Source organism: Myotis lucifugus, unplaced genomic scaffold, assembly GCF_000147115.1.
Source record: "Myotis lucifugus unplaced genomic scaffold, Myoluc2.0 scaffold_111, whole genome shotgun sequence".
NCBI lineage: Eukaryota > Metazoa > Chordata > Mammalia > Chiroptera > Vespertilionidae > Myotis > Myotis lucifugus.
In genome coordinates, this window is record NW_005871159.1 from 3,163,164 (window position 1) to 3,179,206 (window position 16,043).

The 16,043-nt window shown below is 47.2% G+C and overlaps 1 protein-coding gene across 1 annotated transcript in view; it reads right to left on the reverse strand.

The window, feature by feature from the left end:
- TRAM2 (translocation associated membrane protein 2) overlaps positions 1–9,497 on the reverse strand; it is a 46,721-nt gene extending 37,224 nt beyond the window's left edge. Inside the window, exons 1-2 of the mRNA XM_014459615.1 lie at positions 9,491–9,497; positions 9,045–9,143 (exon numbers count right to left, since the gene is read on the reverse strand). Coding sequence (XP_014315101.1) covers positions 9,045–9,143; positions 9,491–9,497 — 106 coding nt within the window. The remainder of the gene's footprint in view (positions 1–9,044; positions 9,144–9,490) is intronic.
- Between the last annotated feature and the right edge of the window lie 6,546 nt (positions 9,498–16,043).

Genomic DNA, 16,043 nt, shown 5'->3' on the forward strand with positions numbered 1-16,043 from the left:
GAACCACTGATCTAGATGATGGTTAGTTACATGGGCGCGCACATATGTAAAAATACATCATGCTGTATGTACTCTTAAGAAATATGTGTGCTTTACTGCACATGTTATATGTACTGCAGTAAAACTTTGGGAGAAAATGATGATGCTCCTTGCACAGTGATATGAAATGATACCCAGAATACATTATTTAGTGGAAGAAAAAAGCAAAGTACAGAACATATGATCTTCTACTTGTTATGTGAAAAAAGGGGAGAAAAGAAAACGAAGGACTTGTTTTTGCATAGAGAAACACTGGAAGGTGCAATGGAAATTCTGAAGGACACACAGGGAATGACGCAACTGCCCACAGGATGGGTGTCAAAGGGAGAACACGCTAACTTCTTGTACAGATTTTACTTGAAACATGTGAGTGTATTTTCTAGTCAAAAATCTAAAAAAAAAAAATCTTCAAATCGTTCCTGCTTTGTACAAATAGAAATCTAAAAGTTGTGTTTTCCCTACTTTGTTGCTGTTTTTTTGTTTGGTTTGGTTTTCCCATAGTGGCCCAGGCCTGACATGAGAAGGCCTGAAGCTCATGCCTGGAGCCGCCAGTTGCCCATCATGTGATCCAGGGTCGCTCTGCCTCAGTGACCCTTTCTGAACAGTGGGGATAATACCATCTACCTTTCTCACAAAGCTCTCAGGATAACACAGATAGCGGGCTTAGGAACTGTAAAGTAAGTGCTGCATAAATAGATGGGATCAACAGAGAGAATCAGAAGCTAAGGAACAGAACAGACACTATCCAGCACACACAAACACTCCCATCAGGGCTCGTGTAGGACAATACAGACAACTAGAAGCATTTATTGAGCACCTGCCCTGTGCCAGGCACTGCAGTGGCCACGTCTTGTAAGTGACATCATTTACTCCTCACAGTGATCCCGAGTTAGCCCCGTTCATGGACAATGGCAGCAGTAACTGTGCCCGGGAATCTAACCTCGCCACTGATGGCAGGGACCAAGGCCCACTGTCTCCCAGCCAGGCCTCTGCTTCCTGACTCCCCTCCAAACCACACAGAGTGCATTCATTAAACCCACCCCACCGGCCTGCCCGCTCCCAGGGGTGTCAGGGAAAAAACAGGGACTGAGGACAGGCACTGGGCACACAGTAGCATTCTGCTCTCGCCCATGGCCCCCTCTCCCCGGGCTGCCAGGCCACATCCGCTCTGACCTCCCAACCTGGACGACGTGGCCAGTGGCCTCTGAATGACAAGCACCACTGTGGTTCTCACACACACACTGTTAGGGGTTGAACTGTGGTTCCCTCTGCCCGACAAAGAAAGACAAAAGGAAGTCCGGTACCTCGGATATGGCCTTACTTGGAGATAGGTCACCAAGTTAAAATAAGGTCTTTAGAGGGGGCCCTAATGCAACACAACTGGTGTCTTCATAAAAGGGGGAAATTTGGACACAGAGACAGACACACTTAGAGGGAGGATGGCCATTCCCAAGCCAAGGAGAAAGGCCTGGAACAACTCCTTCCTGAACAGCTCTCAAAGGAACCAACCCTGCCGACACCTTGATTTTGGACTTCCAGCCTTCATAAACATGGGACAGTAGATTTCTGTAGCTGAAGCCCCTCGGTCTGTCGTGGCAGCCCCAGCAAACTCATACACACATAGCCAATCCCCCGTTCCGCCCCTTTCAGGCTGTTCAGAGAATTAAAGATATAGAGCCGAGGAATCTTCAAAGTTACCATTTTAACCCCATATTGCATGAACGAAATGTATTTCCTCCAGTTTTACAGGAAGACAAGTATATTTTTATGATGCAAAAAGATAGCAAAAGTAAGAGAAGCATTAAAAAGAATTTAGAAATAAAAGTGTCTGGCTTCTGAATTGTTTTCTTGAAGTAGCATTCCTTTGTAAAAGGTTTTAAACCTCCCTTTGGCATTCAGGGGAAAAAAAATTACAACTCCTAGGAGCCAGGCACACACTCAGCCTCCACTGCAGTTCATACACCTGAGGCTTCTACACAGTCGGCCTGGGCAGACCATGCCTACAGCTGGGGAAGGTGTGAACTTTGTTTTTTAATTCAAGAAAGTCATAAAGAAAAAATAATTCCTGAAGATCACATACCAAACAAGTCTAAAATATGTATGTTTTTTTAAACTTGGATAAAAGTAATATAAACAGCCCATGGCTAAATTAAGGACAAAAATTATTTCAGAAAGAACAACTGAGTAAGAAAAATTGTCCTACCTAGATAGAAGGAAAGGGATGACCAGGGGGCACGGGAATGGGAAGAAGTAAGAATGTGGGTGGGGTCCAGGTCAGAGGCCGTGTGAGGGAAGGGAAGGAGCAGAGGCAACCGAGGCTGCAGGTCAAAGATGTCGCCACCGGGCTTCTGGTCCTGCCCCAGCACTTGGGTCTGGTTAACAATGAGCCACAATAACTCAGTGGTTCTCCCTCCTCAAACCTCTGGAAGGTCCACGCTGAACGGGATAAACTCTCTGGGCTGTAACAGGGAATTGGACAGAATCAAGTCTAGGCCGCAAGGCGTGACTTCTGAGGTGCTGGTTACACGAACAGAGATGTGTTCACTTTGTGAAAATTCATGGAGCTGACCTCTCACGGCTTGTCTCCTTTTCTGCACAATTGCTAGACTTAAGTAGTAAGTGCTGTGTTCTGAATGGTTGTACTCCACCCACCAAATTCACATGTTGGAATCCTAGCGCCCAATGTAATGGTGTTAGTGGTAGGTCCTTCGGGAGGCGCTTAGGCCATGGGGTGGAGCCCTAGTGAATGGGATTAGTGCCCTTATAAGAGGCCCCATGGAGCTCCTGGCCCCTTCCACCATGTGAGGATAGAACAAGAAGCCCGTGATCTGAAAGAGAGCCCCACCTAACCACGCTGGCACCCTCTCAGTTCTAGCCCCCAGAACTGTAAGAAATAATTTCGTTGTTCATCAGCCATCCAGTCTGTGGCTTTGCATCATAGCAGGCTGAATGCACTAAGACAGTAAGTTTACTGAACACAAAGCATCATGTCCAGAGCTGCTGTGAGTCCTGGGTCAGAGGCTCCCACTCTTTCTCAGAGGGCCTCCAATATGCAGGTCTGTGCTTTCTCTTATTTGTACAGACAGGACTTGGGGCCAAAGGGCATCTTGGTGGCTGTTTGGCCTGAGAGACCAGGGCAGAGCCAGATTTCTGCCTCCCTGATTGGGTTTCCCCTCTGCCCACCAGCCTATCTGGCAAACCCAACCTTCCCACAGCTTCCCTGGGGACTGGTGCTGCAGGAGGTGTGAGCAGCCCAGCCTTTGCCTGCCTCACTGGTGCATCCTTGGGACTGTCAATCAACTCTCCGCACCTCAGTTCCCTTTGCTGTAAAAGGATCAGGCCAGCCTACGTGAGTCTCGAGTCTCCTCCAGCTGGACAGGGTTGGGTAGTGTCGTCTGTCATCAAGTAAGGCTTCCACCCCCGGGGCCACTGTTGCCCACCTGTCTCTTCCTTTTTTTGTCTCTCACAAGCTCATCTTACAAAGAGGGGCTCAGTTGGATATGTGATGTCAATCTTTCAAGTACATGATACAAGCACAAGACAAGACTAATTCCTGCCAGCCAGCACAGCGAACAAAGCCACACTCTGGGCCTTGGACAAAGGCCTTCGGCTGAATGAGGCTTTGAAACCATCTGTCTGAGGTTGTTTTACAGGGCAGGGTGTCTCACCCTAGAAGGAGCTGTGAGAACAATGGCCAAGCTAGGTGCGGGTGGTTCCCGGGCTTTCATCTCTAGCCACACAGCAGCTGGTGGCCATAAAGCCCACTGGGACCAACAGAGCCAGGGATGGGTCCTTGTCACCTTTCATTCCTGCAAAACAAACCCTCCCCTGGAAGAGGTCCCCACCTCATCCTTCTGTTCTAGGTGTGCAGTGCAAGCGCAGGCAGGTCAGGAATGCCAGCCACCACGACTCCTACCCACACTGCCTGGCAGGCATCTGTGACTTCTGATGAGGGGCAGCCCCAGCCTGAAACCACATCCACCCAGTGGTTCCCCTCCTTCCCTCACCCCTCGACCAAACACAGAAACACCAAGATTCAAAGAGAACAGAGAGATGCAAACGAGTCACAGGATTTGGTGGGTTGCCCTGTCATACCTTCGGGATTAGAAGATGGGGTCATTTGGAAGCCGATTGGGGCTTTCTGCTCAGGATGCTGAGAACACTGCCTCTCAAACTTGATCCAGAATCGCGGAGGCCTCGTTAAAGGAACGTTCTGACACAGAGGCCTGAGATGGGGCCGAGAGGCTGGGTTCCTAACAAGTGCCCAGGGGATGCCTGTAGAGCGGTCTGTGAACAATGTGAGTGGCAAGTGTTTGGGAGGCCTCCTAGGGCTTCTGTCTTCAGGAAACACGGGTTGAGGCAGGGACTGTCACCTTTAATTTTGCAGATGAGAGATGGAGACCCAGATGTTAAGTGGTCTGCCCAAGACCAATCTGCGTATTAGTGGCACAACGCCAAGCAACCTTGTAAACACTTAGCCTGCTTGAAGTCACCTGGTCTATGTCAGAAGGGAGGCCAGGCAGGCCTTGAGTTTGTCTGCACGAAGAATCGAACCTCTGGTCTTTGCTGACCTTTCACAGGCTATACATTGCTTGCCATAATACCAGATGCTGTGTGATATTTTAATCAGAAAGAAGACTCAATGTCTAATGGCAAGACCAGAAACCTGACATTTTATTCCCTGCCAGAGCTGAGCAGGATGTATGGCAGGCAGACAAAATACAGGACAGCCAGGGAAACTTCAGTTTCACATAAAGATTCATTTTCTAGTGTAATTATGTCCCATGCATAATTTGAGATATACTTACAATAAAAGAAAGTATTTCTTGTTTATCTGAAATTCAAATTTAACTGGTGATCTTGGATTTTTATTTCCTAAGTCTGGCAACCCTAACAGGGCTGCAAGTGGGAATAGGAGAACAGGAATTTGGTAACAGGGAACATTTCCTGCTTCATTACTGTTGACCTTAAAGAAAACCGCGAGGATACTGGCGTGGCAGGCGCCCCACCAGGACGCGCAGCTTATTACTGCCACGACTGTGCCAGCTCCTCCTTCAGTCATCTCTCTGAATGGAGCGTCTCTGCATGTATAGCTGCTGTTATGAGTTGAATTGTGTCCCCGAAAGATTCATATGTTTAAGTCCTACCCCCCAGCATCCCAGAACGTGACCTAATATGGAAACAGGGTTGTTGCTGATGTCGTCAGTTGAGATGAGGTCACGGGGGAGCAGAATGGGCTCCGGATCCAATGTGACTGATGTCCTTGCATAGGGGAATTTTGGACACAGAGACCAACGTGCAGGCAGAGGGAAGGCCACGTGAAGACTGGCCTCGTGGGCCTCGTGCTGCCACAAGCCAAGCAACTACCAGAAGCCGGGACCGCGGCCTGGACAGACCCTTCCCTAAAGCCTGCAAGCGAGCGCGGCCCTGCTGACTTTGATCTTGGTTTCCAGCCGCCAGAACTGTGAGACAATATATTCCTGCTGTTTAAGACACTCGGTTTGTGGTACTTTGGTGAAGGCAGTCCTATAAACAAATGCTGGGAGCTGGGAAGAAGACAGGAGAGAAGGAGCGGGAACAGAACCAAACAGGCAGGAAAGGTCATCAACACCACCATCGGCTATTCTCCATAGAGCGTGAGAACCTCAGCCGAGCTCGGAAAGCCACTGTGTATGAAAACTCACCGCCCTGCTAAAACTCAAGCTTCAAACATCGAGTTGAACAAGTTACATGCTATATACAGGAGAAACATCAGAGATCACAATCTACCCCGTTACACAAAGCACGTCGGCCTTAGAGAGATATGGGGGGAGGGTTTTAAAATTCGCAACCTCAACAGACCAGTTACTGTGAACGGTTTTTTCCCACGACAAGCCTGCCTTCCTCCGGTACATACAAACCAAACATTACTGGGTTGGTGTCTAAAGAGCTCAAGAAACAACTAAGCAGGCTGTTCTGATTTCATTGTCTCTCTTGATTATTTGCTGGTTATATTTCAAATGGCCCCAAATGGCAAGATTTCAACAAAAGATAGACTATTTAACAATACTTCATCCTCCCTTTCTACAGTAACTGAAAACTCCTCAATTCAGTGTAAATTTTAATGTATCTTCCTTTCCCCAGGCCTCGTAGCCTGGAGGAAGATTCAGTAGCCCCACCCCTAGAAAAATGCCAAACCTCGCTGGCTCCAGCCACACGGCCTTCATTTACTAAGTGTGCCAAGGTATTTGTTTCACTCCTGAGGCCTTTGCACATACTGAGCCCTCAGCCTGGACTGTACTTTCTTCTACACAGACCTGCCTCCCTATGCCCTCAGCACAACTTCCTACACACGCAGCTCAGACGTCAACTTCTCAGAAACATCTTCCATCATCACCCTTTTATTTTTCCTGACCATGTAACCTTGTGTATTTCCTTCTCCACCCTTATTGCAACTATCATTATTTGTTGTTTGCTTGTTTATTATCGATCCCTCCCTAACCAAATGGCAAGTTCCGTGAGTCAGAGAGCAGATGTGTTTTATACATTACTCCCAGGGCCCGGTACACAGGAGGCACACAAATATTTGTCTGGCTTGATCAGTTAATTATTTAAAACAAACAAACGAAGGCATGATAGGACCAATGCTGGCACACGCCCAGAACACGGTGGGATGCCCTCTATGCGCAGAGGCTCTGAGTTCAACCCTGGAGCATAAAGTCTACACTTCTCATCCTGTCTGTGGAAGGGATGCTTGTAGGGTATCACTTGTCCGCTAGTTTCTCTGAGAAAGTTTTCAAACTTAAAAACCAACCCTCTGATTGTGATCTGGTTTTACAAACAGATAAAGGTCTGCCTGGTCACACACATATCAGATGCTGTGGTCCCTACTTTCTCATGGTAAATTCATAAAGCTGTGTGGGGTCATGATCTGGGGTCCTATGTAAATTGACTTTAGGGAGAAATGTAATGAAAACATTTGATAACTGAATATCTCTTTATAAATTAGTAAACTGGCATTCTCACATAAAAAAAGAAAAGCCTTATATTTACAAAAAACTTAGGATTTGTGGGTCCTAAGAATTAGATGGCAGAGGATATTTTGGCCATACATATATAAAACCTTTAAAATGTACACACTAATTGACCTAGAAATTCCAGTAATAGGAACTGATCCTTGTAAAATAATCATGAAAAATGAAGAAAAAAAAAGAGAAAAGAATTATGAATACATGCAAAAATTTAGCCACAAGAATTTTACTACAGCGCTGTTTACAATAAAAACTAGAAACTTAAATATCCAATAGTATGAGATGGAATAGATAACTTGTGGTAATCCCTATTAAAAATACTTTATAGCTTTTCAAAATGTCTTACTGAATGGAATAACAATTAATGGCATGGAAAAAAGGGTCACCGCATGCTAACAGTAAAAGAAGTAGGTCATGAATCCACACTCTAAAATGTAAACTGTAGTTTTGGCTGGGTGGTGGGGTCATCTGTGATTTTTTTCCTTCTTGTGTTTATCTGTATTTTATAAATTTTCCCCGAAAGACATGCAGCAATCATGTAAATGTATTTTGGAAAGACGTTTATTTAAAATTAAATTTTAAGCAGTCACAAAAGGACAAATACTATATGGTCTGACTTATATTAGGTACCTCGAATAGTCAAATTCACAGAGACAGAAAGGAGAGTGGTGGTTGCCGGGGTGGGGGGTGAAGGTGGGGGGACTGTGAGTTATTATTTAACAAGTGCGAAGTTTCGGTTTTACAAGATGAAGAGTTCTAAAGATGGATGGTGGTGATGACTATAAAACACCATGAATGTACTTAATTCATGAACTGTACACTTAAAAAATGGTTAAGACAATTAAATTTTACCTTATCTGTATTTCACCACAATTTTTAGAAACTTAAAAATCAATAAATAATAAGTTGAACTAGGTCTAGAGGTGCCCTAGTTACTAGGATTTTCTATTTATTTATTTATTTATTTATTTTCTTTATTGATTAAGGTATTACATATGTGTCCTTAGCCCCCCCATTCCCGCCCCCCACTCATGCCTTCACCCCCACCCCCAACCCCACCCCCAGTGTCTGTGTCCATTGGTTAGGCTTATATGCATGTATACAAGTCCTTTTTAGTTGATCTCTTACCCCCACCCTCCTCTACCTTCCCTCTGAGATTTGATAGTCTATGCTTCTCTGTCTCTGGATCTGTTTTTGTGCATCAGTTTATATTGTTCATTATATTCCACAAATGAGTGAGATCATGTGATATTTAGGATTTTCAAGAGCTAGGAGGAAGAAGCCTGACTTTGACCTTGGACTGCATGGCACTGAGCAAGACAGTCCACTGTGCCCACCAGGGCTTGCGTGTGCCTTGGGATGGGCAGGCATCTGCCTGGTTCCCTGTCTACTGGGGCTGGCCATGGCGTATCCTGTCTCTCATGAGCAGAGAGTCTTTGTCCTCACTTGCCAGCATCCCTTAGTTGATTCTCATAAGAAGGAACTAATTTGGCTGCCCCAGAAGCATGGCTTCCCCCAGGGCCTGGCTGCAGAGACTGCAGGGGGCAGGCAAGTCCAGTAAAGATTTGAAGCTACATCCTCAGTAGGCCATGGGTTAAAGGATTTGCCCCCAAAGCCCTTCATCTAGGCATCACTGGAGCCAAGCAAAGAAAGGAATCTCACCTTAAAGTCCAGACAATTCAACTCTACTACAGAGTGAAGAGGAGAAAATTAGACTCAGCTAACAAAAACTCTTTATTCATCAAGAGGGCACCCAGCGCTTTGCAATGGGAAAGAGGAATGTGCCTGGTTTCTGGTGCTGACCTGAGAGCCCCACCTGCAGAGCCGTGGTGAGGGCTGACAGTGGCCTGCAGCTGTATCGTGGACAGAGCTAGGATGCTGGATGCTGAGGTTGACAATCTGAAAGGACCATACATGTACACAGGAAAAGGAAGTTACACAAGTCCTTCAGAGTTAGCAGGGCCAGAGAAAGACAGAAACTAGTGCTTTGCTTACCTGCTGTAGGCACGCTAACATTATACTGAGGTAAAATAAATAGGAAGGCAGTCTTGGCAGTGACCTGTAAAATAAAGAAAAAGAATTCCAATTTAGTCTCTTGGTCACATCAAAAGAATCATGTGGAGCCTGCCACCAGCCCCCAGGGCCCAGCCCTTTTCCATCTCAGACCACAGGCCTCTCCGCAGTGAGAGGGTTTTACCTAAAGCACAGTAAGCACTGGCTTTTTTTCTCTGCCATTTAATGACATCCCTCCCAATACCTGCACTAAAAACAAACAAAGCAATCCTGGGCCCTGTGTGGTATCTAGCCTTGAACTCACTGCAGATGGAATGAAAGAAGCTGTGCTTGGCCAGCTGACAGCTCACAAGCTAAGGGTACAAATCTGTCTGCCATTCTTCCATCCATTCAAGAATCCATTCATTCATTCCATTAGTTTTGGGTACCCCGCATTGTGAAGACGGAAACGAATAGAAGATGAGGTCCCGGCTTCCCCAAGCATGTTAATTGCACAGCGGACAGCAGCCCGGGAGTCCACACCTGAGCGACAGAAGCATCTGCCCTCCTGTGGGGCATGGGGCAAGGCCTAACACACCACACTCTGGTTTGCTTATTTCAAAAGCTGCCTTTAAAATCTCAGTGGCGCTGTGAGAAAAACTGTGGTTGCCACCTGGCACATCAGTGCTCTGGCAGTTTAGCCTGCAGGGGAGGGACGATCAAATGTGAGGATTTGAAGCTTGGACTCGAGAACCGGCTGCCTGGGCTCCAATCTGCCCCTGCCATTTGCTGGCTGTGTAACCACAGCAAGTCATCGGACACTGCGAGCCTCAAGCCTCCCTTTCCCTGCCTGTAAGATGAAGGCTGTCTGTAGTAGCCCTGCTGCTCTGTCTACTGCTCCCCAGATGTTTCTGAGGTGCCGCTGGGGCGGAGAAGCACCACCCACACTGTCCTGGAGCCCGTGGGAGGCCAGGGGAGGAGGCGAGACCCAGGCCTGTCCCAGGAGGCCTCCGGAGACACCTCATCAATAAAGAGTTACTGCTTCTCCTCTGAACAAAAATGTCTGAAGGATGCACCGTGGGTGTGGGGAAAACACTGGTTAGCAAAAGCAGTGCGGGAAACAGAAATGATGAATCACAGCCTGTCGGTGCGTCACTGGGACTCCTGGCTGCCCGGACGCAGGCTCTGTCCTCGGCCTTCTCTGTCTATTGAAGAGCAAGACTCTCCCACCCACCAGCCCCGATTCTCTGGAGGGTGTCATCTGTGTTTGTGTGCAATGAGGCAGGAGCCTCCTCGTGGGTGCTGTTGTGGACATGTTCGGTCAAGCTCGCAGGGAAACGTCCAATCAGACGAGGGGTGGGATGGCACTCTGGGAAACACAAAGCACTATCCGTATACACAGGCATTTCCTACCCCCCCCCCAAATCTCATTACTGCTGTCCCGAGACCTTCTCAGGGTGCCCCTGCCTCCCTTCCAGTCCAAGCACCTCCTCTTCTTTAGAACAGATGTATGTTACGTGTATTTCAGCAAAAAATACTACTCACTCTTTTCTTTGGAGGTTTTAGTCCCCCTCAGAAAACTCTACAAATCAAAATCTCACTCATCCTTTTTTTATTATTATCATTTCAGAGAGGAAAGTAGAGGGAGAGAGAAACATCAATGATGAGAGTCATCGATCGGCTGCCTCCTGCACACCCCACTGGGGATCAAGCCCGGCCATAAGCCCTGACCGGGAATCGAACCCGTAACCTCTTGGTTCCTGGGTCAACACTCAACCGCTGAGTCACACCCAGCTGGGCTCATTCATCCTTCGTAACCCAGTTCAACCGTAACCCCTGGAAGCCTTCCCGCCTGCCGACAGGGTGTGAGTGTCCTTCTTCAGGAAGTGCTCTGTGGCATGTCCCACTGGGCATTGCCTCCTACACTCCTTTATCGTTCTCAGTGGCACTCCGCAGGCAGGGGCTGTGCCATCTCACCCGTCACACACCCTTCTCAAGTAACCAACCACATGCGCACAGTAGGTGCTCAGTCACTGCTCACTGAATAGGATAAAAAATCAGAAGGTGAGCCTGTGCCAGCCTGCTTCACTCGACTCTATTTGTTTCCCCCATGCTGTCACTCAAGCTGTCCTTGGTCACCTGTCACCCACAGCCTTCTCCTGGAGAGTGTCTAGCTGATAAACACCTGCACCTCACTGCGGCTGCCACCCCAGCCGTGTGGTCCTTCCCCAGCTGCACTCTGCTCGCACCGGTCATCCCTGGCCTGTCTATCTGTCCGTCTGTCTGCCAGGACTCCTTGGAGGGTAAACCTGGTCTTCTCAGGCTGAAAGCCCTGTGAGGGGAGATCAGAGGAAGCTGGACAAAACAAGGGAAAGGAAGAAGAGGGGAGAAGGGGAATAGGCGGGCAAGAATAAAATATCTAACACTCTCCATGCCCTAGGCGCAGACCTCTCACTCAGTTTCATGCAGGAAAGACACACCTCTTTGAGGTGCTGGAGCAGAGTGGAGTGGACCTCGTGGGGTCCAGCATCCATCCCCCTTCCTGATGGCATCAGGGTTTCCTGAGGAAACCCCTCTCCCCTGCTGTGAGAGCAGGGTGTGTGGGGCCACTCTGGTCACCACATTCCTCCTGGAAGAATGAAGGGGCCAGACCCTCTCCCCAGGGCAGGAGACCAGCCAATCAGACTCCTCTCCTGGGCTCTGAACCTCGAGCAATAATGAAGAAAGTGCTGGTCAGTGTCATGTGCCTACCCAGATCGCTCCACTGTGGCTCCCACAATCGTGCTGCTGGAGCGTCCCAGGCCCCCATCAACCATGTGAACCCCCCAGAGAACTTGCTTAGGTTGACCAGAGTCCATTTCTAATACACATTATTCCATGTGTAGAGAGCGGGCATTCAACCCTGCTTGCACATTTGAGTCCCTGGGGGAGCTTTTAAGATCTCTATGCCTGGGACACCCCCAACCACTGAAGCCTGACCCTTCGGGGCATCAGCACGACGGCAGGCTCCCCAGAGCCCTCTAATGTGCAGCCAAGTCTGAGTGGCACGCACACAGGGCCTGTCCCTCCTCACCCCCTCAAAGCAGCTGCTCTGCCCAGTCTCTGTCTCAGAACCTTTTCTGTGTCTCTCATAGAATTCATTTAATCTATGTTTTAAGTAAATGTTTATTTCATCTTCAAAAAAAATACACATCCTCTTAAAAAGTGAAACAATTCATCCCTGAGCAGGTGGCTTAGCTGGTTGGAGCACCATCCCACACACCAAATCGGTTCAATCACCAATCAGGCGTGCATGTTGGCAACCAATAGATGTTTCTCTCTCTCATCAATGTTTCTCTCCCCCTTCCTCTCTCTCTAAAATCAATGAAAACAGCCCTGGCCGAGGTGCGCTCAGTGGTTAGAGCATCGGCCCGCACACCAGAGGGTATTGGGTTCAATTCCCAGGGAAGGGCACGTACCTCAGTTGCAGGTTCAATCCCCGGCCCCGCTAAGGTGCGTGTGGGAGGCAACCAATCTATGTGTCTCTCTCTCAAGATGTTTCTCTCTCTCTCTCTCTCTCTCCCCTCCCACCCCCTTCCACTCTCTCTAAAAAAAAAAAATCCTCAGGTGAGGATTAAAAAACAAAAAGTGAAACAATTCACAAATATGTAAAGAAAAACCTAATATTCACTCTACATTCTTTCATTTTCTTCCTTTCCCCAGCCCATATTCATGTCTCCCTCCACAAGTTTGGGGCAATCTCTGAGAGCTTTTCCTATGCATTTATTTATCCATTTGAGATTTATTTCATTTTATTTTGACATCACAGCTTGGACTGTGACTACACACATGACCCAAGGAATTAAAGACTAAAAAAAATTTTACAAAGCTACAACTTATTAAATATTTAAATCCCCCTTTTAGCTCGTGAGCCACATGGTTGTTGCAGTGTCAGAGACCCAGGTACAGATCTGCCACGTACATGACAGTATTCCAAGTACAGTCACATGGAAAATGTGTGGGCCCACCTGTTGTTTACTAACGCCACATACAAATGAGTGGTTATATAATAAAATCTTTGTCATACATACTAGTGCTTTTCATTACTACTTCCCACACGGTTACCCCTAGTGCTTAATATTGAAAAGCTCAGCCAACTAAAACGCCCTCTGTGAGAGTGTATATAAATGGATGGAGTCCGCCATTCCAACCACCAAAAGAAGAATCCGCCTTTTCTTTAAAGGAAGACAGACATTTGTTATACGGGCTGTATATACATTCTTGCCCCAGTCCTGCACAGACAGCCAACTTTGGCATTCACAGTAGTTCTGTTCCAGGAAGTCACTGTGAACACTGAATTGGCAAATACCGCCCCACTGCTCCTCAGGGAAACCAGGATTAGGCTCCTGCCAGTCTCTGGTCACACTTCCCTCAGCGGATCAATGCACAGCCGCGCTTTGGGTGTGTCCTGTTTTAAGGTGCTGCACTGAATACACATTGTCGAAGTGTGAACACTCAACTCACGGCCAACAGCGCTGTAACTCACGCCTGAAGGATGCTTACACACGTGTTCTCTGTAAGGCACATCACAGCCGTGTGCTTAGGAACACAAAACAGCACTTCAGTGCCATGTGTGAGGGCCGTTTTAAACAGCAAGATCACCAACAAAAAGCACAGAAATGCGCACACACACACACTAAATGGACCACAAAAAGGACACTTGCTAACAGGAGAGCTGAGACAAGAAGGCAGAGCCTCATCTTGCTGGACGTTGGCCGTGAACGTGCGCATCGAGTGACTACTTTCCACTGCTCTGTGCGTGTCCATGAGAGACCCCAAAACCACTGGGAGTGCTGGTTTGGGAGTTACAAAGTTTAGGGAAGAGGAGCCCTGGGAGACACCTGATCTGCAAAAAATGAGGATCAAATGCACCGGGGCCAAGCTTTCTTCCTTTCTAACACCTTCCCCGAGGTCTAATTTACACACCATAAAGTTCACCCCTTGTGAGTACACAGCTTCAGGGGATGTATCTTTACTTGTTTTCAAACTCTCTCTTCCTTAGAGTATAAGTTTTAAGAAAGTAAGAATCTCTTACTTAGCCTTGATTATCTTCAATCACAGCCTGAAACAGGGCCTAGTCCATGGCCAGCACTCAGCAAGCACTTGTTAAATGAATAGAGCGATTAAGTAACAAAGCCAGGAGTGTGTTCACTCTCTTGACCCTCAGCCCACATTTATATTCCTGTGCATGTCCTCTCTCCCTCTCCCTGGGCTCCATACCTGTGTTGAGCATGTAGTGGGTATCTCAACAATATGTGTTTGTTTTTAATCCTCACTGAAGGATATGTTTTTATTTATTTTCTAGAGAGGAAGAGAGAGAGAAACATCGGTTGCCTCCGAACTCGCCCCAACCAGGGATTGAACCTGCAACCTAGGTATGGTGCACGGGACGACTCTCCAACCAACTGGGCCACCCGGTCAGGGATCGATAACACATATTTGATGAACTAATACTACAAGCAACTATAGTACTTAGTAAACACAGGTGAATGGTTAACACATGTTTTCTTAACAAGATCCTTAGAGAAGAGGATTAAGGCAAAAGTACTAAATTCCAGTATTTTTTCCAGCCCTACCCCCTGGTTGTAGCAGCAGAAACCATTCCAAACTGTGCATCTTCCGTTGTAGGAGCTGTGCCTGCTCCACTTTACCATGTCTCAGAGCAAGATGCTGTCAGCTCTCCTGTTTTACAGATGAAGAAGCTAAACCTGGGGCAGAGAGAGGTAAACTGGCCTACCAAGACCTCACAATTTTACAATATTCAATTTGATATTTTTTAAGTTTGTTCCAAAAACAAATGTAGGATACATACAGCACAGCACATACAATTGAATGGCAAAAATAAAAGAGAGGCAGGAGAGAGCCAAAAAATATATATGAAGGCAAAGAGAAGAAGCAAGGAATGAGATTGATCCATAAAAATGCATTCCAGAGAGTCCGGCTTATTGGCTAAGGTGGCCAGAAAGCTGCCTCTAAGCTGTCTGGAAGCCACCTGAAGGAGGAGGGAGTGACCAGCTCCTAGATTCACTATGTCCATTAGTTAAAAAAACAAAAAGACTATCGGAAAAAGCAACACTACTTTTCCAGCATAAAAACCACTCTCTGTGCTTTAAAAGGCCCTTTGCACCCCAGAAATCCACTCCATAACCCTCTCCCAACCTCAGACCAGGGACAAAGCACTGAATAAGCTCCTCTCTGCACGCACAGAGGGCTGAGAAACAGAAGCCCATTAAAAATGTCATTCCAATTATTTCCCACCCCTCTAAGGCTGTTTATAGGAAACATTATTGAGTTTAATAGCATTTTAAATGCCAGACTCAGTGGGTGAAAGGTTAAAAGTGACAGTGTGCTAATACACTAATGCAAAGGGAGAGCACTAAATCATGTAGGAGGGGCCACCTCCCTCTCTCTCTCTCTCTCTCTCTCTCTCTCTCTCTCTCTCACACACACACACACACACACACAGTTTCACTGAACTTTTAACTAAAACAGGGCATCCAGCACAAAGACAGTGACACTGAGCGTGCTTGTGTAGCCATAACACCATGTTCTATTAGGAGCACATGCATCTGAGCTCTTGCTACAGGAGAGCAAGGATGCACTGAAACAGCTGCTTTCAGCAAAGTGTGGTGAACTTGGACTCCAGGCCCAGTTCAGCTGCAGGGCAGCTGGGTGACCTAAGGCAAGTATTGTACTTCTCTGGACCTGTTTTTTCATCCATTTACAACAACTACAGCCATGGCAGTTCATGTGATCAAGTGCTCACACGGTGCCAGGCATGGCTCTGAGTGCTTTATATAAATTGTCCCATGTAGCTCTCACAGTGACCCTACACGGTAGGTACTAACAACATCCCCACTACAGATCCATGGGAAGGACAAGGCCAACCGGAGTGGTCAGAATGGATGTCCTTAAAGGGCCTCTTGAGCCTCAGCTGCAAAAGGCTCTCATTCCATTTATTCG